Consider the following 19922-nt stretch of genomic DNA (forward strand, 5'->3'; position numbering starts at 1 on the left):
ATGCACAGCACATCTTACGTGGGCACAGAGAAAAAAAAACGTCTCCACTCCGCTGCAAAAACAGTTCGTTAATACGAGAAGATGTGAACTTCTGCGCAGTGCCCCGTGATGCTCCCTGTGGGCCAGTAATGATTTCGAAAGAGTAATATTTTCCACTATAATTAGTAGCTCCACGGTTACAGTGTGGCGTTGTCCTCGCGGGCTGAGATAAGCTTGCTGGCCGCTGGGAGGCACGCAAGACGCACGAGAGCAAACCGTGCCTGGGCACGCGCATGTGTTGAATCCCTCTCTCCGCTAGGCGCTCGGAGTCCCAAAGAGCGGAGGAAAGGAGAAAAGTTAATGGCTTTCTACTCCGGGAGTCAGTAAAAATGCTCGGCGCCTCTCTCCGCGGTAGGAAAACATTTGAGCAGGCTCACTGAGGACTTTAAAGAGATGGCAGCCGCTGAACTTTACTCCAAGGTAGGTTTGAATTTGACTATCAGGTATCCAGCTTCTCCACCCAGCTGAGTTAGTTAACTTTTAGGTAACTGTCAAGTATGGCGATTTTCTCTTAGGAGTGTCCGCTTAAATGAAGAGTTTAAGAACTTCATTTAGTAAAGTTCTTTAAATCAGACCTTTAGACTGTGTCAGCGCTGATGATAGGAGTGAATGCTGTCAGTGCCGATGATATGAGTGAATGCTGTCTGGCAGCTTCATAATTGCTATTCTTTAATTTTCCTGTGACTGATGTTTATGCTGTAGTTTTTTGTACGGTTTCTGTAAGTGCAATGGTTGAATGGCTCTGACCCGTTTCCCCTCAGTATGCCCGTGTATGGCTCCCAGATGCAGCAGAAGTGTGGAAATCAGCAGAGCTTACCAAAGACTACACTCCTGGCGACCAGACGCTGTCTCTGCAGCTGGAGGATGGCACGGTGAGACAATTAAATACAAACTACTGTACATATAGGACACAAGAGTTTCACACAGAGGCACTGAAATGGACATTGATTTTCTGTCTGAGAACCATGCACACATTTCTCTGCAGGAACGCTGGCAACAGAGCCTCATAAATTTCTATGTGCCCTGAAGGATTATTTGAGACAGCTGAGTTGTTTGATGAGCGCACAAAAATCCTCAGGCAAGGCAAACACTTAAAGAAGTCAAATTCATTTGCTACTTCAAAATAGGTGGAAAATAGAAAAATTATGTGGTGGAAGAGTTATCCTCAGCTATGCTGCTGCTTGCAGCTATGATGTCGAGTTTGGGCATGCACAGCAGGTATGAAAATGAGGCCAAAGCTTTATCGTGAGTGAACATGAACAGGGTGAGCACAGTGGCTGCTTTTAAGCTTCATCATTAGGCACACCTGGTGCTGCCATTCCCTAAAAGTGGAAGCAACTTACTCTCTTCTCTTCTTCATGTTTTGTTACCTTTTTGTGTCTTTCTAGAAAGTGGAGCACAAAATAGACCCACGTACCAACAACCTGCCGCCACTAAGAAACCCAGATATCCTGGTGGGGGAGAATGACCTCACAGCTCTCAGCTATCTCCATGAGCCAGCAGTGCTACACAACCTCAAAGTGCGCTTTATGGACTCCAAGTTGATTTACACATACTGTGGTAATGAGCGACGTTTGCTTTGACTCGCACTATCACTGTCACTGTAGACTTTGGAGCTCTGCTCACTGTGCACTCTGACATAATCTGCACTACGTTATGCTGATGTATGTGCTGCAGGTCGCTTTTAAAGGAACACAGCACCATATAATACAGCATACTTCAAATAAACGAATTAAATGAAAGCTAATGGATACTTGCTTTTCCCACTTTGTAGCTGGCGGTTGGTTCCAGGTAGACATTCCTGTGCTCTTGTTCTCTACAATAATGTAAAAAAAAACCAACGTTTTAATTTGACTGTAGAATATTTTGGTATGCTGAGAAGTTCATGGTGAACTCTGACTCCAAGATGCCCAGGTCCTGTGTGAGCAAACAAGCCCAAATCATCACCCCTCCACCACCATGGTTCAAAGTTGATTACAGGTGTTTGTGCTGCTATGCTTTTTTTTTTTTTTTTTAAATATGGTGCTATGGTGGTCATACTTGTGGATGATCAGTTAACTACAGGTCATTTGATTAGCTGAACCTGCTATTTACCCTACTAATATAATACATTTTTCAAATAATCAGGGTGTGATTGAAGTGCCAACTTTCAGCTTTAATTAAAGGGGCTTTTCAGAGCTCAAAGTTAATTGTAAAACTAACAGTCATTTTAACAATAGAGATTGTTTTTGGTTGAAAATCCTGGTGCTTGTTTGTGGATCTTTCTAGATTCAGTTTTGTCTTCAGTAACTGAAAGCAGGCTCTTTTGGGTTGAGATCAGGTGACTGACTTGGAGACACTGAATTGAAGACATTGGCAAGAATATGCCTTACAAAACTCTTGAGGTACTTTTGCAGTATGCTTTGGGTCATTATCCATTTACAATATTAAACTCTGTCTGATCAGTTTTGCTGCATTTGGCTGAATCTGAGCAGAGAGTATAGCCGTGCACACTTCATCCTGCTACTGCTATCAGCAGCCACATCATCAATAAACACTAGTGGCCCAGTTCCACTGGCAGCCATGCATGGCCATACCATAACATTGCCTCCACCATGTTTCACAGAGTTTGTTATGCTTCAGATCATGATCATTCTGGTACAAGTTCATCTTTCCATTTGTACAAAGAGTTTTTTTTTTCTTTCCACAACTGTGCTGGCTCTGTTAGATGATTTCTGGCAAAATCTGGTCTCCTTGTTCTCGAGTGTAACGAGTGGTTTGCACCTTGCTGTAAACCCTCTGTATTTACATTCATGAAAGTGTCTCTTGATCATAAACCTCGACATTTAGTTGCAGAGTGTTCTTGACTTGGTTAGATGTTGTGAAATTGTTTTCCTTATCCCTGGAAATAATTCTGTCATCATGCACTTTAGTGGTCTTTTGTGGTCTTTCATGTCTTTTGGTGTTGCTGGATTTATTGTTGTTGTTTTGTAAGAATGTTGATTTGGCTGCTCCTAAAATTTTTGCTATCTCTTTGACAGGTTTATTTTTTTAATTTTTTCCCCCAGCCTAAAGAGTTCCTCTCTTATTTGCACTGACATCTCTCTGAGCCTCATATTTAAAATTACAGTGAAAGGCTGTAATATGCAAATTCAACGCTGAATTCACTTCAGATAATATGTCGCCTCAATTTGTCTTGAAACAATGATGGTACAGGCCTCACCTAGCTCTGCTTGAAAATAAAAATTGATAAAATTTCTAAAACAGTTATTGCCATTTTTTTTTTTTAACTCCTTGAAATAAAGCTGAAAGCTTATTCTTCAGTCAGATCTTGATTGTTTTAAGTCCCTGGTGGCGGTATACAGAGACAAAATTACAAAAATAGCTATTGTGCAACAAATTATGGATGATGAATGTCGTCCCTATCTAGGGTCTCTGGTTGCCAGAGTCACTTCCTGTGTGTGGATGTGATGAGCGAGGTGTGGCTCTAACTGTGAAACAACATACTCACTGAAAAATGACGTGCCAGTCAGAAGTCATTGTGAGCATATCCTGGATTATTTTCTCCCAGACTCTTGTACAAGTCTTTTTGCGTCCGTAATGGTATCACAAGGCTGAAAACAAAAGGCGACAGAGCTTTTGTAACTGTGGCCCCCAGACTGTGGAACTCTCTCCCTTTGAGCTTGAGATCTGTGGACTCAGTGGTCTCTTTTAAAAAACAGCTAAAAACTCATCTTTTTAAACTTGCTTTTGGTTGATTTTATGTTTTTATGTTTTAGCTTCTCTGTGAAGCACTTTGTGAAAGATGCTATATAAATAAAATTTTACTTACTTTACTTACCCCCTGGTGGCTGTCAGAAACAATGCAAGTTTAAGTAATACATACACATACACATATGTGTATATGTACACACACACACACACACACACACACACACACACACACACACACACACACACACACACACACACACACACACACACACGCGTGTGTATATGTACAGACCTCTAGTGGAGAGCTAACATCATTTGTCGTACCCAAGCTGTTTGATTTGGTCTGTTAGATTTTTTTTTTCCCCAAAACTATTTTATCAGCTTTATCGGATTAAGAGACTGATGTTCATTCATGTTTGTTAATTTTTGTCATATTTATGTATTTCTGGATATAAAGAAAGTAAAATTGTTTTGGTTCCACTGTAAATACTTTTGATATATTTTCATTTACCAAATTTGAGTAATACCTTTAACAATCTGATAACCAGTCTGCTTTTGCAGCTTGTTTGCCGTGGTAGAGTTTAAATACATGGGAAGAAATAGTTTTAGACAATTCATGATGTTGTAATTGAATGTGAACATTTTTCTTATGGTTGATTTTTAGGAATTGTCCTGGTTGCCATCAATCCGTATGAGAGACTGCCCATCTATGACGCTGGCATCATTAATGCCTACAGCGGACAAAACATGGGGGACATGGATCCCCACATCTTTGCAGTCGCAGAGGAGGCATACAAACAGATGGCCAGGTGTTGACATTTCAAAGTACATATCATGTTAAACTTTGAAGCAAGTAAATTCTTTTGTATTTCCTCTTACTAATGTTCAGTCTGTATGACACTTACATTCAGGGATGAAAGAAATCAGTCCATTATAGTGAGTGGTGAGTCTGGGGCTGGCAAAACCGTCTCTGCCAAGTACGCAATGCGTTACTTTGCCACAGTCAGCTCCTCTGGAGAGGCCAATGTGGAGGAGCGAGTTCTTGCATCCAGTCCCATCATGGAGGTAAAGGACTCAGGACAAAAATAGAAGATATTAAAAGTTACTGAACATCTGTACATATATTTATATTATTTATGTTATACACTAAATTTGTACATGTATCATAGTTTTCAGTTTTGTGTCCAATTTGTTGTTGTTGTTTTAACTTATTTACCCTTTCATTTCATTTAATTGCAACTGTAGCGTTAATCGGGATGTGACTTCCTTTCTCTGCCTCTGGTCTACATGTCTCTGCAACAATTAATTTAGAAATACCCTTTCACTGTTGGGATGAACACTCCTGTCACAGTAGAAATAACACAGTGTTGCGTGGGTTGATTCTGGTCCTGATCTACCCTGATGCCTACGTGGCTTTTGATTATGCCACCAAGCACTAACGGACTGTTTGAGCATGACAACTGCAGCAAGATAAATAAATTAAAACTAGGTTAGGATCCTGAACAGCAGACCGGGACCCTTAAAGAAAACCCTGCAACTATCACGTCTGAGTGCCAAACACATGCCTGATCATGTACATCAGAATTCCCTGTCCATGGTCAGAGCTTCATCTTATTTTAACTTGTTGAACTGAAACTTTTATATGTTTTATGTAGGCCCTTGGGAATGCCAAAACAACAAGGAACGACAACAGCAGCCGCTTTGGAAAATACATAGAGATTGGGTTTGACACAAAGTGTTGTATAACTGGGGCTAACATGAGAACCTACTTACTGGAAAAGTCTCGAGTTGTGTTTCAGGTAAATTTCATTTCTTTGGATTTTACTTGAATATTTTATCGTTCTATATGATGCATTTCTCCTGCAACATGAGCTATTTTAAAGCACTGTAATGTTTGTGTAACAGTGTGTTTTAATGTGCAGTGTAGTAACAATGAAACATAAACAAATCACTGTTTGATCTGTCTGGGAGAGCACCAGCTATTTTTAAGGCAACATTTAGTTTGAATTTCTGCCTAATTTTACTAAGTTTTCTTTGTGGTACGTTTTCGTGGTAACTATGTTACATCTTTATTGATGACTTTAGGCCCACGGTGAAAGGAACTACCATATATTCTACCAGCTATGTGCCTCTTCACATTTACCAGAGTTCAAAGCCTTCAGGTTAGGTGTGCAATTCTCTAAAATATATATTTCCTTTAGGCATTTAAAAAATAAAAATGAAACATTTTGCAATTGCAGTTATCTGTATTAATATAGTATTTTCTTTCATTAATGAGGTAAGGTTGCGCAGATGACTTCCATTGCACTAACCAGGGTCAGAGCCCAGTCATAGATGGAGTGGATGATGCCAAAGAGATGTGCAATACCCGTAGGTCTTTCTCACTGTTAGGTGAGTGTTTGCTGTGTTTTAGTAAGGTTTACATGTGCATGTAGAGCAGATTGTTTGATGATTGTGTTATTGAGTTTTGTTTGACACATAAGCCCAAAGTGGGGAGGACGCAACATTTAATTCACATTATTTTCATTTTCAAAACATTCAGTGACTCGTGAGATCCCACGAGTCTGGCCATTTTCTTGCTGAAAGAACAATTCCCTTTGGGAAAAAAACGTTTCTTTGTAAAGATGATAATTTAGAATAACTTCGTATTGAGTTGGAGTTACTTTTGCTTTAAGGCAGTGGCATCAAACATGTTGCCCAGGGGCTAGAACTGGCAGGCCAGTAGGTCTAAGTCAGCCTCTGGATAGCATGATATCTTCAACTTTGATGGAGTGATCTGAATACTGTGAAATAGTGTCATTAAATTGTGCAGAAAGTATTTTTGGATGGCCACAAGTTGTTTGCTTCATACACAGTAAAATAGTTACACAAACGGTACTCTCTATGCTTTGCAGGTCCAGTGTGAATTATGATGTGAAACATTACTGAAATGCACTTCATGTGGTTCCTTAAATGCAAACATTGTAGAACATGCATGCACTTCTTTACATTAAGTAAACATGTTTTCTGTCCAGCCCGCTTGAGATTAAATTGGGCTGTATGCTGGCCATTAACTAAAGCCCCCCTCTTATAGAAACATGGGATCCCCTCACTATAGGGGTCAAGGGTTCATTTGTCAGTCATCTGTACAGTCTTGTTTTTGGACTCTGTGACATGATTAATCCTCATTTATTGTCTCGACTGTAGGAATTGGGGAAAGTGATCAAATGGAAATTTACCAAATTCTGTCAGCTATTCTTCATCTTAGCAATGTGGAGGTGAAAGACCAGTCAGCAGACAGATGCAGCATAAAGGTAAACATTGTTTTTCCCAGGACACAACATACAATTTTATCATTTTATAAAAATATATAATTGTATGAATGTTGCTTTGAGGATGTGTAGGTCTTTATTAGATCAATGATGTTCATGTATTTCCAGCAGGATGATGTCCACCTGATGGTTTTCTGTGACCTGATGGGAGTGCCTTGCGAAGAAATGGCCCACTGGTTATGCCACAGGAAGCTCAAGACAACCACGGAAACCTTTGTTAAGCCTGTTCCCAAAATGAACGCGATCTATGGCCGAGATGCCCTAGCCAAACACATTTATGCCAGACTCTTCAGCTGGATTGTGGACAGTATCAACAGGGCCTTAAAATCCGCAGTGAAGCAGCACTCATTCATTGGTGTGCTCGACATTTACGGGTCTGTTTTTGAACACTAGCTTTGCTGTTCATTTCTCTGTTTATAACCTGCAGTTCACCAGATATGTTTGTTTTTAATTTAACCTTGTATTTTTCCTCAGGTTTGAAACTTTTGACATCAACAGCTTCGAACAGTTCTGCATCAACTATGCAAATGAAAAGCTTCAACAACAGTTCAACCTGGTATGTGTCTTTTTCTCCTCAAAATGTTTTTACATATATATTTATTTATTTTGAACAATAATGACAGATCTTATTATCGTATAATGTTATTTTTTTGTCAAAACATACAGTACCTGTAAATCATTTTTAGCTCCCATTCTTTCCAGCATGTCTTCAAACTGGAACAAGAGGAGTACATGAAAGAGGAAATCCCTTGGACACTGATTGACTTCTATGACAATCAGCCTTGTATTAATCTCATTGAAGCCAAACTGGGCGTCCTGGATCTTCTGGATGAGGAGTGTAAGGTAAAATGCCATTTTTGTTTATTTTCCTCCCACCAGAAGTGTGTCCAGCTGCTTTTCAGACTCTCTGCCACACTGCGCTTGGAGGTTATGAGTAATGCCGTGACTAACTGATGTGTCAGCCCTTCCTCTTTCCATAGATGCCCAAAGGATCTGACGAAACATGGGCACAGAAGCTGTATAACACCCTCCTGAAGCAGAATGCTCACTTTGAAAAACCAAGGTTGTCAAATAGAGCTTTCATCATCCACCACTTTGCTGACAAGGTGAAAAGGAATTGTATGGCTTACGCTAATGTGCCCTTGCTTCAGCTTGAAGGGTTCAGGATCTTTTTCTGTTGTGTCTTCATGGGTTTTCTCCAGGTGTCTCAAATGAACTTGAACTGAATTGCTTGTGTGTGCAAATGTGTGTACTTGTGACTTGATTGGTTAGTGACTACTCTGTGGTATAAACCCATGCTTTTGCCCAGTGTGTGCTGGGATTAGCTCCAGCTCTCCATATCCTGAACAGAACAAGCATTGTGGAAACAGACGGATGTGACTCATATTTACTAAGCAAGAGTAAAAACCGTGAAGTTGTACCTGTCTGCAAAGTCAAAATCCATACCTTTCCCACAAATGTTTGATTCATATGATTCTGTTTATTGAAGCCATACAACTCAGTCTGCTTCAGCCTTTGGGTGAATATGACCTTTGCTCTTTTAGTGAGAGAACACAATCTGACCTGGTCCTTTGTGCCTAGGTGGAGTATCAGTGTGTGGGCTTCCTGGAGAAAAATAAGGACACAGTCAATGAAGAACAGATTAATGTGCTGAAAAACAGCAAGGTGAACTTATAAACTTTCTGTTGTTCATTATATTCTCACTTCTGCTTATATCCAGGTTTTTTTGTTTGTTTGTTTTTTGTGTAAAAGTATTTCGAAGGTTTTAATTGCAGCATCACTTTGCCAACAGCAAATGTCGTAAGTTTGTGGGCACACACCCTTGAATTGTTCAGGCACAACTATTGAAGGAAGTACACATTTGTCTGCATTGAAAATGCTGCCATCTGCTGTTCACTGATTACTTTTGTTGTTTCAGTTTGATCTGCTGCTGAAGCTATTTGAGGATGATGAGAAGGCAGCAAATTCTTCTAACAAACTTACAAGCAGCATTGGAAGGGCTGGATCAGCTAAGAAGGATACTAAGAAGACTGTTGGACTGCAGGTGAGAAAATGACTCACAGGTAACTCTTTGACTGTTTTTTTTTCCACCCTTTTTTTTCAGTCTTTATTTTGGTAGAACATTAACAAGCAAACAGGAAATTAGGGTGAAAGTAAGGGAGGCATGAAGGAAATGGTCTGGGGTGGAACCCAGGCTTCTCTGGCCTTTTCAGCATAAAGGTTGGATGTACAGCCTGCTGAGTGGCAACCACCCCAAGGAACTTTGACATTTCCACTCACACAACTCTCGTACCATAGACGGCCATGACATTGGACAGAATTAGAGTTTTAGCTGGCCTTTCTTGTGACTGTGTGCTAATGAATTCTGTAAAGTGGTACAGTGTCTCATTTTGTAAGCATACCCATTGTAAAGATGAATTTATCACAGTGTTAGTTAAACCTGTAATAACCAGCTTGTGCAGAACAGACAGAGAAGCCGATATGCTTTGATTTAACTGTTGATGTGTACTCCATGTTCACTAAAGTACTCATATTTAAGTTTGGTTTTTTTTAGCCCTTCTTTATAACTGTTAAATTATAAAGAAGCGTTGTGAATGTGATGTTTGATAGTTATGAAGTCCCTGTTCTCAAAGCCTGGAGAGCATGCATGATTGTGGACATCGTATCAGCTGTTCAGGTTCAAGTCGGTTTAGGATCCTTGTAGAGAAAATGCATGACGGGGGAGAAATAAAACAAACGTGGAAATTTATAGTAACTGACCATATTAATTATTGTATTTTTCTATTCTCTGGGGAAGAGTTAATTCTTGTCTTTTTATTCAGTTTCGACAGTCCCTGCATTTGCTGATGGAAACACTGAATGCTACAACTCCTCACTACGTGCGCTGCATCAAACCAAATGACCATAAAGCTCCGTTCACGTGAGGCAGATTTTTTTTGTTGTTGTTGTTGTTTTTTTTGTTTCCCACTTTTTTTTCATACAGCTATGTTCGAGAAGAACAGATTAAAGGTTGTACGCTTATGTTATTTTAAATAAAGATTGGACCCTGTGAGGGCTGTACAACAGCTTCGAGCATGCGGCATCCTCGAAACTATCCGGATCTCAGCAGCAGGCTTCCCATCAAGGTAGCATATCAGCAAGCACTTCTGATACAGAGCAAAGAGCCACGAGAAGCTGTAAAAAATGTTTGCAATAGATAATCCTATATAAATTATAGATATAATTTATGATCTGATTATTGCAGATGGACCTATCAGGAATTTTTTAGCCGTTATCGGGTTCTCATGAAGCAAAAGGACTTGCTTCCTGATAGAAAACAGGCCTGCAAAAATCTCCTGGAAAAACTTATAAAGGTATGGGTCTGTTTTATAAAATCAGCTTTGACAGGCTCACTTTAATGTGATGTAATATATGTTGGTTTTGGTTATGGTTTTTTAAATTTTGTTTTAGAACCAGGAGAAGTACCAGTTTGGCAAAAACAAGATCTTCTTCAGAGCTGGCCAGGTGGCTTTCTTGGAGAAGCTGCGCTCGGACAAACTGCGTACGGCTTGTGTCTGCATCCAGAAGACTATTCGCTGCTGGCTGGAACGCAAAAAGTACCTAAGGATGAGGGAGTCTGCCATTACTATTCAGAAACATGTACGGGGTCACCAGGCACGCTGGTAAGTGGGGATGCCAAACAAGAGCAGAAGTTTGATTTTAGAAACCTTATGGATATTTTAGATGTATTTCTGAAATGCTTTTTTTCTGTCAGTTACGCCAAGTTTCTGCGGCAAACCAGAGCAGCTATTATCATTCAACGCAATGTGCGAATGTGGTCGAAAAGGAAACTCTACCAGCAGCAGCGTTCTGCAGCTATCACTGTTCAGTGCTTCTGGAGGGCCCACATGGCTAGAAAGCAGTACTATAAGGTAACATCATGTTGATCTTTAGACGTTTACTATATCCTACCTATTTTTTTTTTCTTCTGTATTCATTGAGTAATACATATACCGACAAACTAAATATGGGGAAAAAGAGCATCTTTGCCTAAAAAAATATTAGCATCTGATCTGATGTTAGCATCTGAACACATTTTATTTAAAGGCAGTCTTCTCAACCCCTTCACTAAGTCAATGCAGTGAGCATAAAAATAAGCTAAAGTTTAATTCTTATGTGTTATGTCTTTTTATTCTTATGCATTCTTCTTCTTTTTCCCGGGTAAGATTTAAAGTGATTATTTTAATAGCTGTTTTTGCTGGTAACCGTCACTGTATCCATCAACTGGTATACGTTTTAAGCTTTAAGTTTCTTGTGAGAACACAGACAATGAACAAAACATGGGAAAAAAACCCCCTGATATTCTCCTTCCACCAGTTTCTCCCAGTTATTAGAAGTTTCCTGATTTTAGCTGTAGCTGAACTTCCTTTTAATTGTGGTATTTTCATTGAATTCAGTGCAGCTTGTGACCTTGTGGTGATGTGCTGTTTTCCGCCTTGGGTTTTAGCCCCCGGAAACCCAAGCCTGCCCTCACTTCCATTCAGTGAAAGGCAGATTATTTTTTTAATGCTTCTGCTTTACAGTAGTGACTTTTGAAAACCTCTCATTATGTGGGAGAAAAACACAGTGCAGACCCACATAAAGAATGACATCTGCTCGCTCTATTTCTATATGATTCTTTAGTTAAAATGTGTAATTAATGACTTACTTCCATGTTTGAAACTGAAATGGTCTGGGATTATTAATGTAAGACAGAGATGCACTTCTAACAGACTTCATTGTTTTTAATCTATGATAAACACTATGTATAAGTAACTGTATTTTTTTTTTAAGTGAAAGTCTTTTACTTCACTTTTAAATATGATGTTATGGACTTGCTTTTGCCCTTCTTTGTTTTCACAGTTGATGTATGAGAAAAAGGCACAGGTCATTCAGAAGTGGGTGAGAGGCTGGCTGGCCAGACAGCATTACAAGTGCATCCTGGCAGCCATTATCCTGCTGCAGAGTTGTGTGCGTCGCATGAGGGCAAAGAGGGAATTAAAGAAGCTGAAAGTAGAAGCACGCTCTGTGGAGCACTTCAAGAAGCTCAATATCGGCATGGAGAACAAGATTATGCAGTTGCAACACAAGATAAATGAGCAGGTGGGTATTGTGTGAGTATGGAGGTCTAGATTTGTACGAGGTACGTATTTGTTTACTCTGTCACAAGAAAAAAAGTTCATTGAGAGTTGTCATATCACATGAACAGCATGTGTTTGTACCCCCCCTCCCGCAGCAAAAGGAAAACAGAGAACTCAGTGAGAAGCTGAGTGTTATGGAGAAAGCTCAGACTATGGAGATAGAGAGACAGAGCAGTGAGATAGAAAACCTGCGTAGATCAGAGCAAGAGGCCAGAGCCAAAGCAGAGACCCTACCCTCGCTGCTGGAGCAGCTCTCCTTCCTCCAGCACGAACTGGAAAACACCCGCAGAGAGAAGGAAGACCTGGAAGAGCAGACAAAGGTCTACAAGGAGCAGACAGAGCAGGTAAGCCGTTAGTGCAGTCTTCGAAATTTGCCTCAAACCTTGACCTGACTTTCTTTCATACCTGTTAATTATAAGAAAAGGTGACATTGTAGATTAATGACACCTCAGACTATAGAAGATAATAAGTTGCCTTACTGTAAATGTTGAATAAAGAGTGTTATATGACAGAAAGCAATTTTATATATTTGGTGGCAAGAGGACCTTAAAAATTTGTCATTTTCCACAGAATGAACAGAAATAATATCTGATGATTATGTCCACTCTCAAAATCAGGTGGTAGATGAACTTAACACGAAGAACAACTTGTTGAAAAATGACGTAGATGAACTGAACAAGCAAATCATTGAACAAGCACAACAGCTGACAGGTACTAAACGGTTACCGTCAGACCTTTACTAGTCATCGATAATTCCTGACATTTAGAAAAAAAATATGCATAAAGAAAATTGTTTTGACCCAGAGATTCAAACCAATGTTGAGAACACCAAACAGCTGGAGCAGGACTTGACTGAGGAACGTTCTCGATACCAAAGTCTGCTGAGCGAACACCTGCATCTGGAGGAGCGGCACAGAGACCTGAAGGAACAGATGGATCTCAACACTGTGAGGAACTATACTTAGTATTCAAACACACAATAGGAATTTCAAGCATAACTTACAAACCATGACCAGTTTTTACATGGTCACAATGACTTACAGAGCATACCGAAACCAGCTATAAGTACTAGACAAAAGACTAAGTGTTGCAAACAGGAATGCTTGTCATGTTTATTCCCTCTATGACATGTTGTCTTCTTCATTTTCACCTAGACTTCAAGCAAATCTAGTCTGAAGAGGACAGACTCCAACTACAGCAGTAACTCATCTGAGTTTAGTCAGAGCTTAGGCTCTACTGAGGGTGAAGACAGCTCTGTACAAACAGAGGTATGAAATACTCGCCATCTGTCAGCTTTGAGGTGGCTGTGAAGCATTTTGTGGGATGTAATATCAGGAATTTTACAGGTAACACGTTTTTATGAGGCACTTCAGAAGACGCTTCTGGGTAGAGTTCGCATGTTATCTATGTAGGTTTCCTCTAGGCACTGGATACTCCTTCCTCAGACCATCTGTGGGAAGATTTCTTTCTGGCCATGTCTGTGTTATAATCCTATTAGTGCAGCATTCTTAGTTAGATTCTAAAGAGATCAACCAGGGCTTGCTGTGTTTTGTTAGGATGAGACCCAGACTGCAGTGGACCTGCCAGTCCTCCTGAAGCTTCAGAGGAGAATGAAAGAGCTGGAGCAGGAGAAACAGTCACTATGGCAGCAGCTGGATAAACGAGAGGAAGACCAGCAGGAAAAAGCAAAAGTATGAATGCAATTTTTCTCTCTCCAAAAATGTAAAATTGCAAAATATACATAGCTACTTTTATCTTAAAGGGTTTTGGTGATTTTATTTATTATTATTATTATTTATTGATATTTTTCAAAATAAAAGGAGGTCGAGGAACAGAGAACAAGTGGAAGAGCAGAACTGGACTTGGAAACACTGAAGGTGTGATGCTCTGTGGTTCAGTTTCAGCATTCCAGAAATAAAATGCCCACAAATAATTTTAACATATTACCACAGTCTATAATAACCTTTCTTTGTACTGAAATACTGAAAGATGATTATAAACAAAATATATTTATTGATTATTTTTGTTTTTTTGTCTTTCTTGTTTCTAAATGTCTTGATGCAGCGACAAGAACTGGAGTCTGAGAACAAGAAATTGAAGCAGGATCTAAATGAGCTGCGAAAGTCTCTGACTAATGAGAACAGTGATTTAGTGCCCCCTGCCCCTGGTTCTCTGCCCTACAAAGTCCTGCTGGAGCAACTCAATTCTTCCACGGAGGAGCTGGAGATGAGGAAAGAGGAGGTGTTGCTCCTGCGGTCACATTTGGTGCGCCAAGAGGCTCTTAAACACAAGGTGAAAAATTGATACTGTTGTTATTCCCATTAAAAGAAAAGGAAATGCATTCATTTAAAGACAGTATTTTCATTAAAATGTATAATGAACAGTAATTAGAGGGATATAATATTGATCTGACCTGCAGGACTCTGCACTGGGAGAAGGCGTGAAATTGGATCTCAGTGAAATCCCCTCATATCAAGACGTTCACAAGTAAGACCTCCTGGTTTCTGCTGAAATATTAATATTCCTGAAAAATTTGAATGCAATAAATTCATTTTCAAAAAGGCCATTAAAGGTATTAAAAAATTGTCTTCTGTGTGCTGGAGGCGGTAATATGAGTAATAATTTGTGATTTTTGGATTTGCATACAGAAGGCTGGTAATTTTTTTTTTATTTTTCTGGGGGGGTGAAACTCTGTCACTACCGAAATATCTCGTGTGTTAAGTAATTATTTGTTTGGTTTATCCATCTCTTTTGGCTTTACTACTTGTGTGCATCAGAATCTGATTAATTTAGGTAATTATTTAATTGTAAATTATTGTTGTATGACTTTTGAAAGTACCACAAAGTACCATAAACCTTTGCAGGATTTCATGCCATATCGTCTCAACTGCCCTTGTGTCATACTTTAACTGATGAGTTGTTATTATTTATTATTTGTATATTATCTTATGTGGAGTTAGAATGTCTTAAAATGAACTTTCATGTTGTGATGCTTCAATTACTCAGATCCACGGACATCCACACACTGAATGAAGATGGAGAGCTGTGGTTGGCTTATGAAGGCTTGAAAGAGACAAATAGGTAATGAAGTAATAATAGTCAGGACTTATTAAAACAAGTTCACGTTCAAGGTCATTGAAAGCTATCCCTCCATCCTGCAGGCTTCTGGAGTGCCAGATGCACGAGCAGGAACGCGTTCACAATGAGAGATACATGAAGCTGGTAGAGGAGATGAACAAGCTGAAGGATGAAAAGGAGCAGCAGCAGAAGATGTTGGCTCAGAGCCTCCTCTTGCCTGAAGATGCCCGAATTGAAGCAACCTTGAAGCTTGAGATTACACGGCTGACCAGAGAGAACCTGGTGGGTTTATCCAACACCTATCACTCTGCCTTAAAGTAAAATAGTAGCAATAGTAATATTAGTAATACTTTTAGTTTCACAGTTGAGTAACAAACACCTCTCTGCCATGTATGAGCCTTAACATAATAATGTAATCACGTAATTTTAGGAACTTCTGGAACAGCAAGAGAAACAAGACAAAACCATAAGAAAGTTGAAAAAACAACTTAAGCTTTACATGAAAAAGGTTGAAGATTTTGAAGGTAACCACAAAGAACTGAGTTTGTACATAGTTACACTTTAAGGCCATATTAGCAATAATCCTGTCATTGCTCATGTTATGTTATTGCTGTGTTTAGTGAGCACTGAGCAAGAGAACAGACGCTCAGTAGTGAGCCCTCCTGGCAGAGCAGTGAACATCACCCGCAAGGAGAAGGAGTACCAGGGCATGTTGGAGTACAAGCAGGGTGACGAGAGCCGGTTGCTTAAGAATCTGGTCATAGGTGGGGCAAACATATGTTCAAGGAAATAATAAAATCACGTAGTGGTTGAGGTTTTTTGTGATGAAATGGTTCAATCTTCTCAGATCTGAAGCCTCGCGGCGTTGCCGTCAGCTTCACTCCAGGCCTTCCTGCCTACATCATCTTCATGTGCGTACGATATGCAGACATTGTGAATGACGATCAGAGAGTTAGCACTCTGCTAAATTCAACCATCAGCAGCATCAAAGGGGTCATCAAGGTGCAGTGTATAACTTCAATCAGCATCACTAAAATAAGTGCTGCTTTTATTTTGATTTAATTCTTGTCATCTTTCTGCAGAGGAGAGGAAATGACTTTGAAGTGGTGTCTTTCTGGCTGGCTAACACCTGCCGGTTAATGCACTGTCTGAAGCAGTACAGTGGAGATGAGGTAAGCTTGAAAGTTTGCCAGTATACCAGTGTTATGTATGTAGCTGTACATAGAACTTAATTAATCCCAGATATCTGTACGACTTTTGTGGACTTCAGGTGTTTATGGTGCACAACACGGCTAAGCAGAATGAGCACTGCTTGACCAATTTTGAACTGTCAGAGTACCAGCAGGTCTTTGGTGATCTGGCCATCCAGATTTACCGTCAACTCATCAAATGTATGGAGGACATCCTGCAGCCCCTCATAGGTGAGGAGAAGTAATCTAATGTTACTTAATAAAATATGTTGTTACTTGATAAGTCTGACATCTACAATTTGTGTCTTATGTGTAGTTTCGAGCATGCTGGAGCACGAGACAATCCAGGGTGTTTTAGGGTCCAAACCAACTGGCCTGAGGAAGAGGAGCACCAGTTTCTCAGAAGAGGGGGCTGTTACAATGGAGGTCCTCCTGCAGCGTCTTGGCCTCTTCCACACCACCATGAGTCAGCATGGGATGGACTCAGACCTCGTTAAACAGGTGGTCAAGCAGCAGTTTTACATCATCTGTGCGGTCACACTCAACCACCTGCTGCTGCGGAAGGACATGTGCTCCTGGGGTAAAGGCCTGCAGATCAGGTACAGCCAGACACACACTGGGCATGAAAAACAAAAGAAGATGGTAAAGAGAGCGAAGATTTAAAAAAAAAAAAGATAGTCTTTACTTACATCAGGCAAGATTTCTCCTTTATCATCAATCAGCATTCAAAAGTCAAGACATAAAATACACGACTGCTTGTCGTATTTGAATTACTGGTATGAATTTCAAACACAAGACCTCAGTCCCATCTTACTGAGTTATGTTACATTAGCCTTATATGTTTAGACCTTGATTGTAATCTGAAGTTTTCCCCTTTTGACACGGACTGATCACATACTGCATTTAATTTACCTGGCTGTCCAGGTAAAGACGATGCTATTATTTTATAGCTGCATCATTACACGAAATATAAATATTCCAGATATACTGTATTACAAAGGATTTTTAAAAAACACATTTCACCATTTCTTAAGCAAACACACTTGGAAAACAGTTCATATGATTAACAAGTTCAAATGCACAACGGTAACTCAGGAGAGATGGTTAAGATGGGGTCTGAGGGGAGCCAGGTTCACCCAAACTAATGTCAAGGTCACTGATGGCACACTGAATGAGATCTAGCTGGGAGAACGACGAGAGAGAAATCTAGGGGCCCAGCTTTGTTTCAAAGAGCAACATGTAAGGTAATACCATTTGAGACAACTTTTTGATTTGAGTTGGGCTTTCACCAGAGAGAAAACATGAACAGGGCATCAACTGATCCTAACATAAGACTATATTAATTTACCTTTACCCTTGAACATGAGGTTAACAAATAGCACTGCCAAAATCATAAAGGTAGCAGAGTTTTCAGGTAATATCATACATATCTGTTTTTTATATTTGTTTTAATTACTGTGGTTGGACAGAAGAATTATGGAAGAACTTACCTGGGCAGTATGGAGCTTAATCTGTATTGTTTCTCTGGGTTCAGGTACAATGTATGGCAGCTGGAGGAGTGGCTGGCTGAGAGAGAGCTGACAGACTGTGGTGCAAAAGAAACTCTGGAGCCTCTCATACAGGCTGCACAGCTTCTACAGATCAAGAAAAAGACTGAAGCAGATGCCCAAGCCATCTGCAACATGTGCACTGCCCTCACCACAGCGCAGGTTGACCATCAGTTAAAACTCAGCTTTGTTAATCTGTAGACAGTTTATCCTGCTCGTGCTCTGATTGCCGTTTGTTTTTTGTTGTTTATCGCTGACAGATTGTCAAAGTATTGACCTTGTACACACCAGTGATTGATTTTGAAGAGAGAGTGTCCCCTTCATTCATCACAACGATTAAAGTGAGTAAAGCTTTGTCCTCTTTTACTATTATGTTAATGTTAAATATGTTTGCAACCTTTCTTTATCTGGCTTTGTTTGTTTGCTTTGCATTTTAGAACCTTTTGAAAGACAGAGCTGAGTCATCCACTTTGATGATGGATGCCAAGAAAATCTTCACCGTCACCCTCCCGTTCACACCTTCCTCTGTGGCTCTGGACACCATCCAGATCCCGAGTAGCCTCAATCTGGGCTTCCTTACCCGCATCTAGACCTGTAACTTCTGACACTTGCAGTATAAAAATATCTTCACAGTTGGCTTTTATTGGACTCCAGAAACCAAGGAGAGGCTGTGTACATGTTATCTGTTTGCTTTTAGTATAAAGCATAAATCCCCTTGGAACAGTGAATATAAAATATAGGTCTCTTAAAGGTTGCAAATCTTGTGTTGCTGACTGTATTGTAAACACGCTGGTTCATTCTTGCGTCCATGGGTCGGATTTTTCTTCTAGCAAAATAAGTTTCACAAGTTCACTTGCTTATATGGTATTTATGATTACATGAATTCATAAAAGTGGACTTCATATTTTTAAGTTTTAGTAAGAAGTTTGGGAGCACTCCAGTATTTCTTTATATTTTTATAACTGCTGATGTAATGTTATTCTATTTATGCACATCATGGCAAGGGGAAGGAAGAGATGGTTCAAGTACATATGTATTTAACTAATGTTGTCGGTTACATTAAAGGCTGGCTGATCAGTAACATGATGATGTTAAAATGCTGCACAGTGTTTAACTACCTCGTGAGGTATGTCAAGCTTGGTGTTCTGTTGAATTTTCAGAACAATCAAGAGTATTTTAGTTATGGTCAATATTTCTCTTGACACTGTAATGCATCCACTTCTCTTTGTAATAAGGTATACAGCTGTGTCCAACTGTAGACATCCTCCATTAAAGAAACTGGGAGTTAAATTGAATTAAATGTGCTGGCCCAACATTGCCTTTCTAGCTGCACATAGCATGCTATCTCCTGTTCACAAGTGCTGTGAATTTGCAAAAGTTTAACAGATGAAATGACCTAAAAATTTATGAATGATTAACCTGCTGCCCACTGGGGATGTGTTAATGTGCTTCCTTGCCTGTCTGGTTCACGCTTTTGTGAGTACTGTGTCGGATTCACATAAATGTGATGAGTTAGTTTTAAAAAAAAAAAAGTTAAGTGTTTGTGTGCTTACATCTGCTCACATATGGTGAGGTGGCCGACGTCAGCATCCGGTTTCTTTAGCAGTGAGAATCCTTGATCAAAAACGAGCACACCCACTCTGTCAAGCCGCTGTCACAAGACGGGAGGGCGGAGTCATCCAAAGTCCGGAGCAGGTGAGCGACAAGGCACCGAGAAACGGAGGAGACAAACCCGGAAGATGACTGATCGGTTTTTCAGAATGAATGCAAGAGCTTTTTCAACCGCTGCAGTTGCCGGCCTTCACGTGTGATCAGTTAAAGCTATGACTACATGAGACTTTTCAAGTAGTTTATTGATATTCTAAGTAGTGACAAAAAACTGTGTTGACAATAACTGAGATCTCT

At 39.9% G+C, this 19922-nt stretch overlaps 1 protein-coding gene across 4 annotated transcripts; it reads left to right on the plus strand.

The window, feature by feature from the left end:
- The first annotated feature begins 51 nt into the window (after positions 1–51).
- Positions 52–19317, plus strand: LOC100694407 (unconventional myosin-Va). Of its 4 annotated transcripts, none has more exons than XM_013270617.3 (40): positions 52–459; positions 801–911; positions 1428–1599; positions 4397–4541; positions 4644–4797; positions 5388–5531; positions 5818–5899; positions 6016–6123; positions 6919–7025; positions 7155–7417; positions 7518–7599; positions 7746–7886; positions 8024–8149; positions 8625–8708; positions 8962–9087; positions 9866–9963; positions 10082–10168; positions 10288–10396; positions 10494–10705; positions 10798–10954; positions 11925–12164; positions 12298–12546; positions 12820–12913; positions 13007–13149; positions 13357–13470; positions 13759–13893; positions 14023–14079; positions 14267–14494; positions 14622–14689; positions 15209–15283; positions 15364–15562; positions 15711–15804; positions 15901–16044; positions 16128–16282; positions 16363–16452; positions 16551–16701; positions 16787–17069; positions 18005–18179; positions 18278–18358; positions 18455–19317. In XM_013270617.3, the coding sequence occupies exons 1-40, from the start codon at positions 433–435 to the stop codon at positions 18605–18607; spliced, it is 5463 nt and encodes a 1820-aa protein (XP_013126071.1). In that variant the 5' UTR covers positions 52–432; the 3' UTR covers positions 18608–19317. The 4 variants fall into 4 exon arrangements, with proteins under 4 accessions (XP_013126071.1, XP_025764257.1, XP_013126070.1 ...); XM_013270616.3 differs by having other exon boundaries at positions 53–459; positions 7152–7417; XM_025908472.1 differs by lacking the exon at positions 14023–14079 and having other exon boundaries at positions 7152–7417.
- The last annotated feature ends 605 nt before the right edge of the window (positions 19318–19922 follow it).

The sequence above is a fragment of the Oreochromis niloticus genome, linkage group LG7, assembly GCF_001858045.2.
Source record: "Oreochromis niloticus isolate F11D_XX linkage group LG7, O_niloticus_UMD_NMBU, whole genome shotgun sequence".
Lineage (NCBI taxonomy): Eukaryota > Metazoa > Chordata > Actinopteri > Cichliformes > Cichlidae > Oreochromis > Oreochromis niloticus.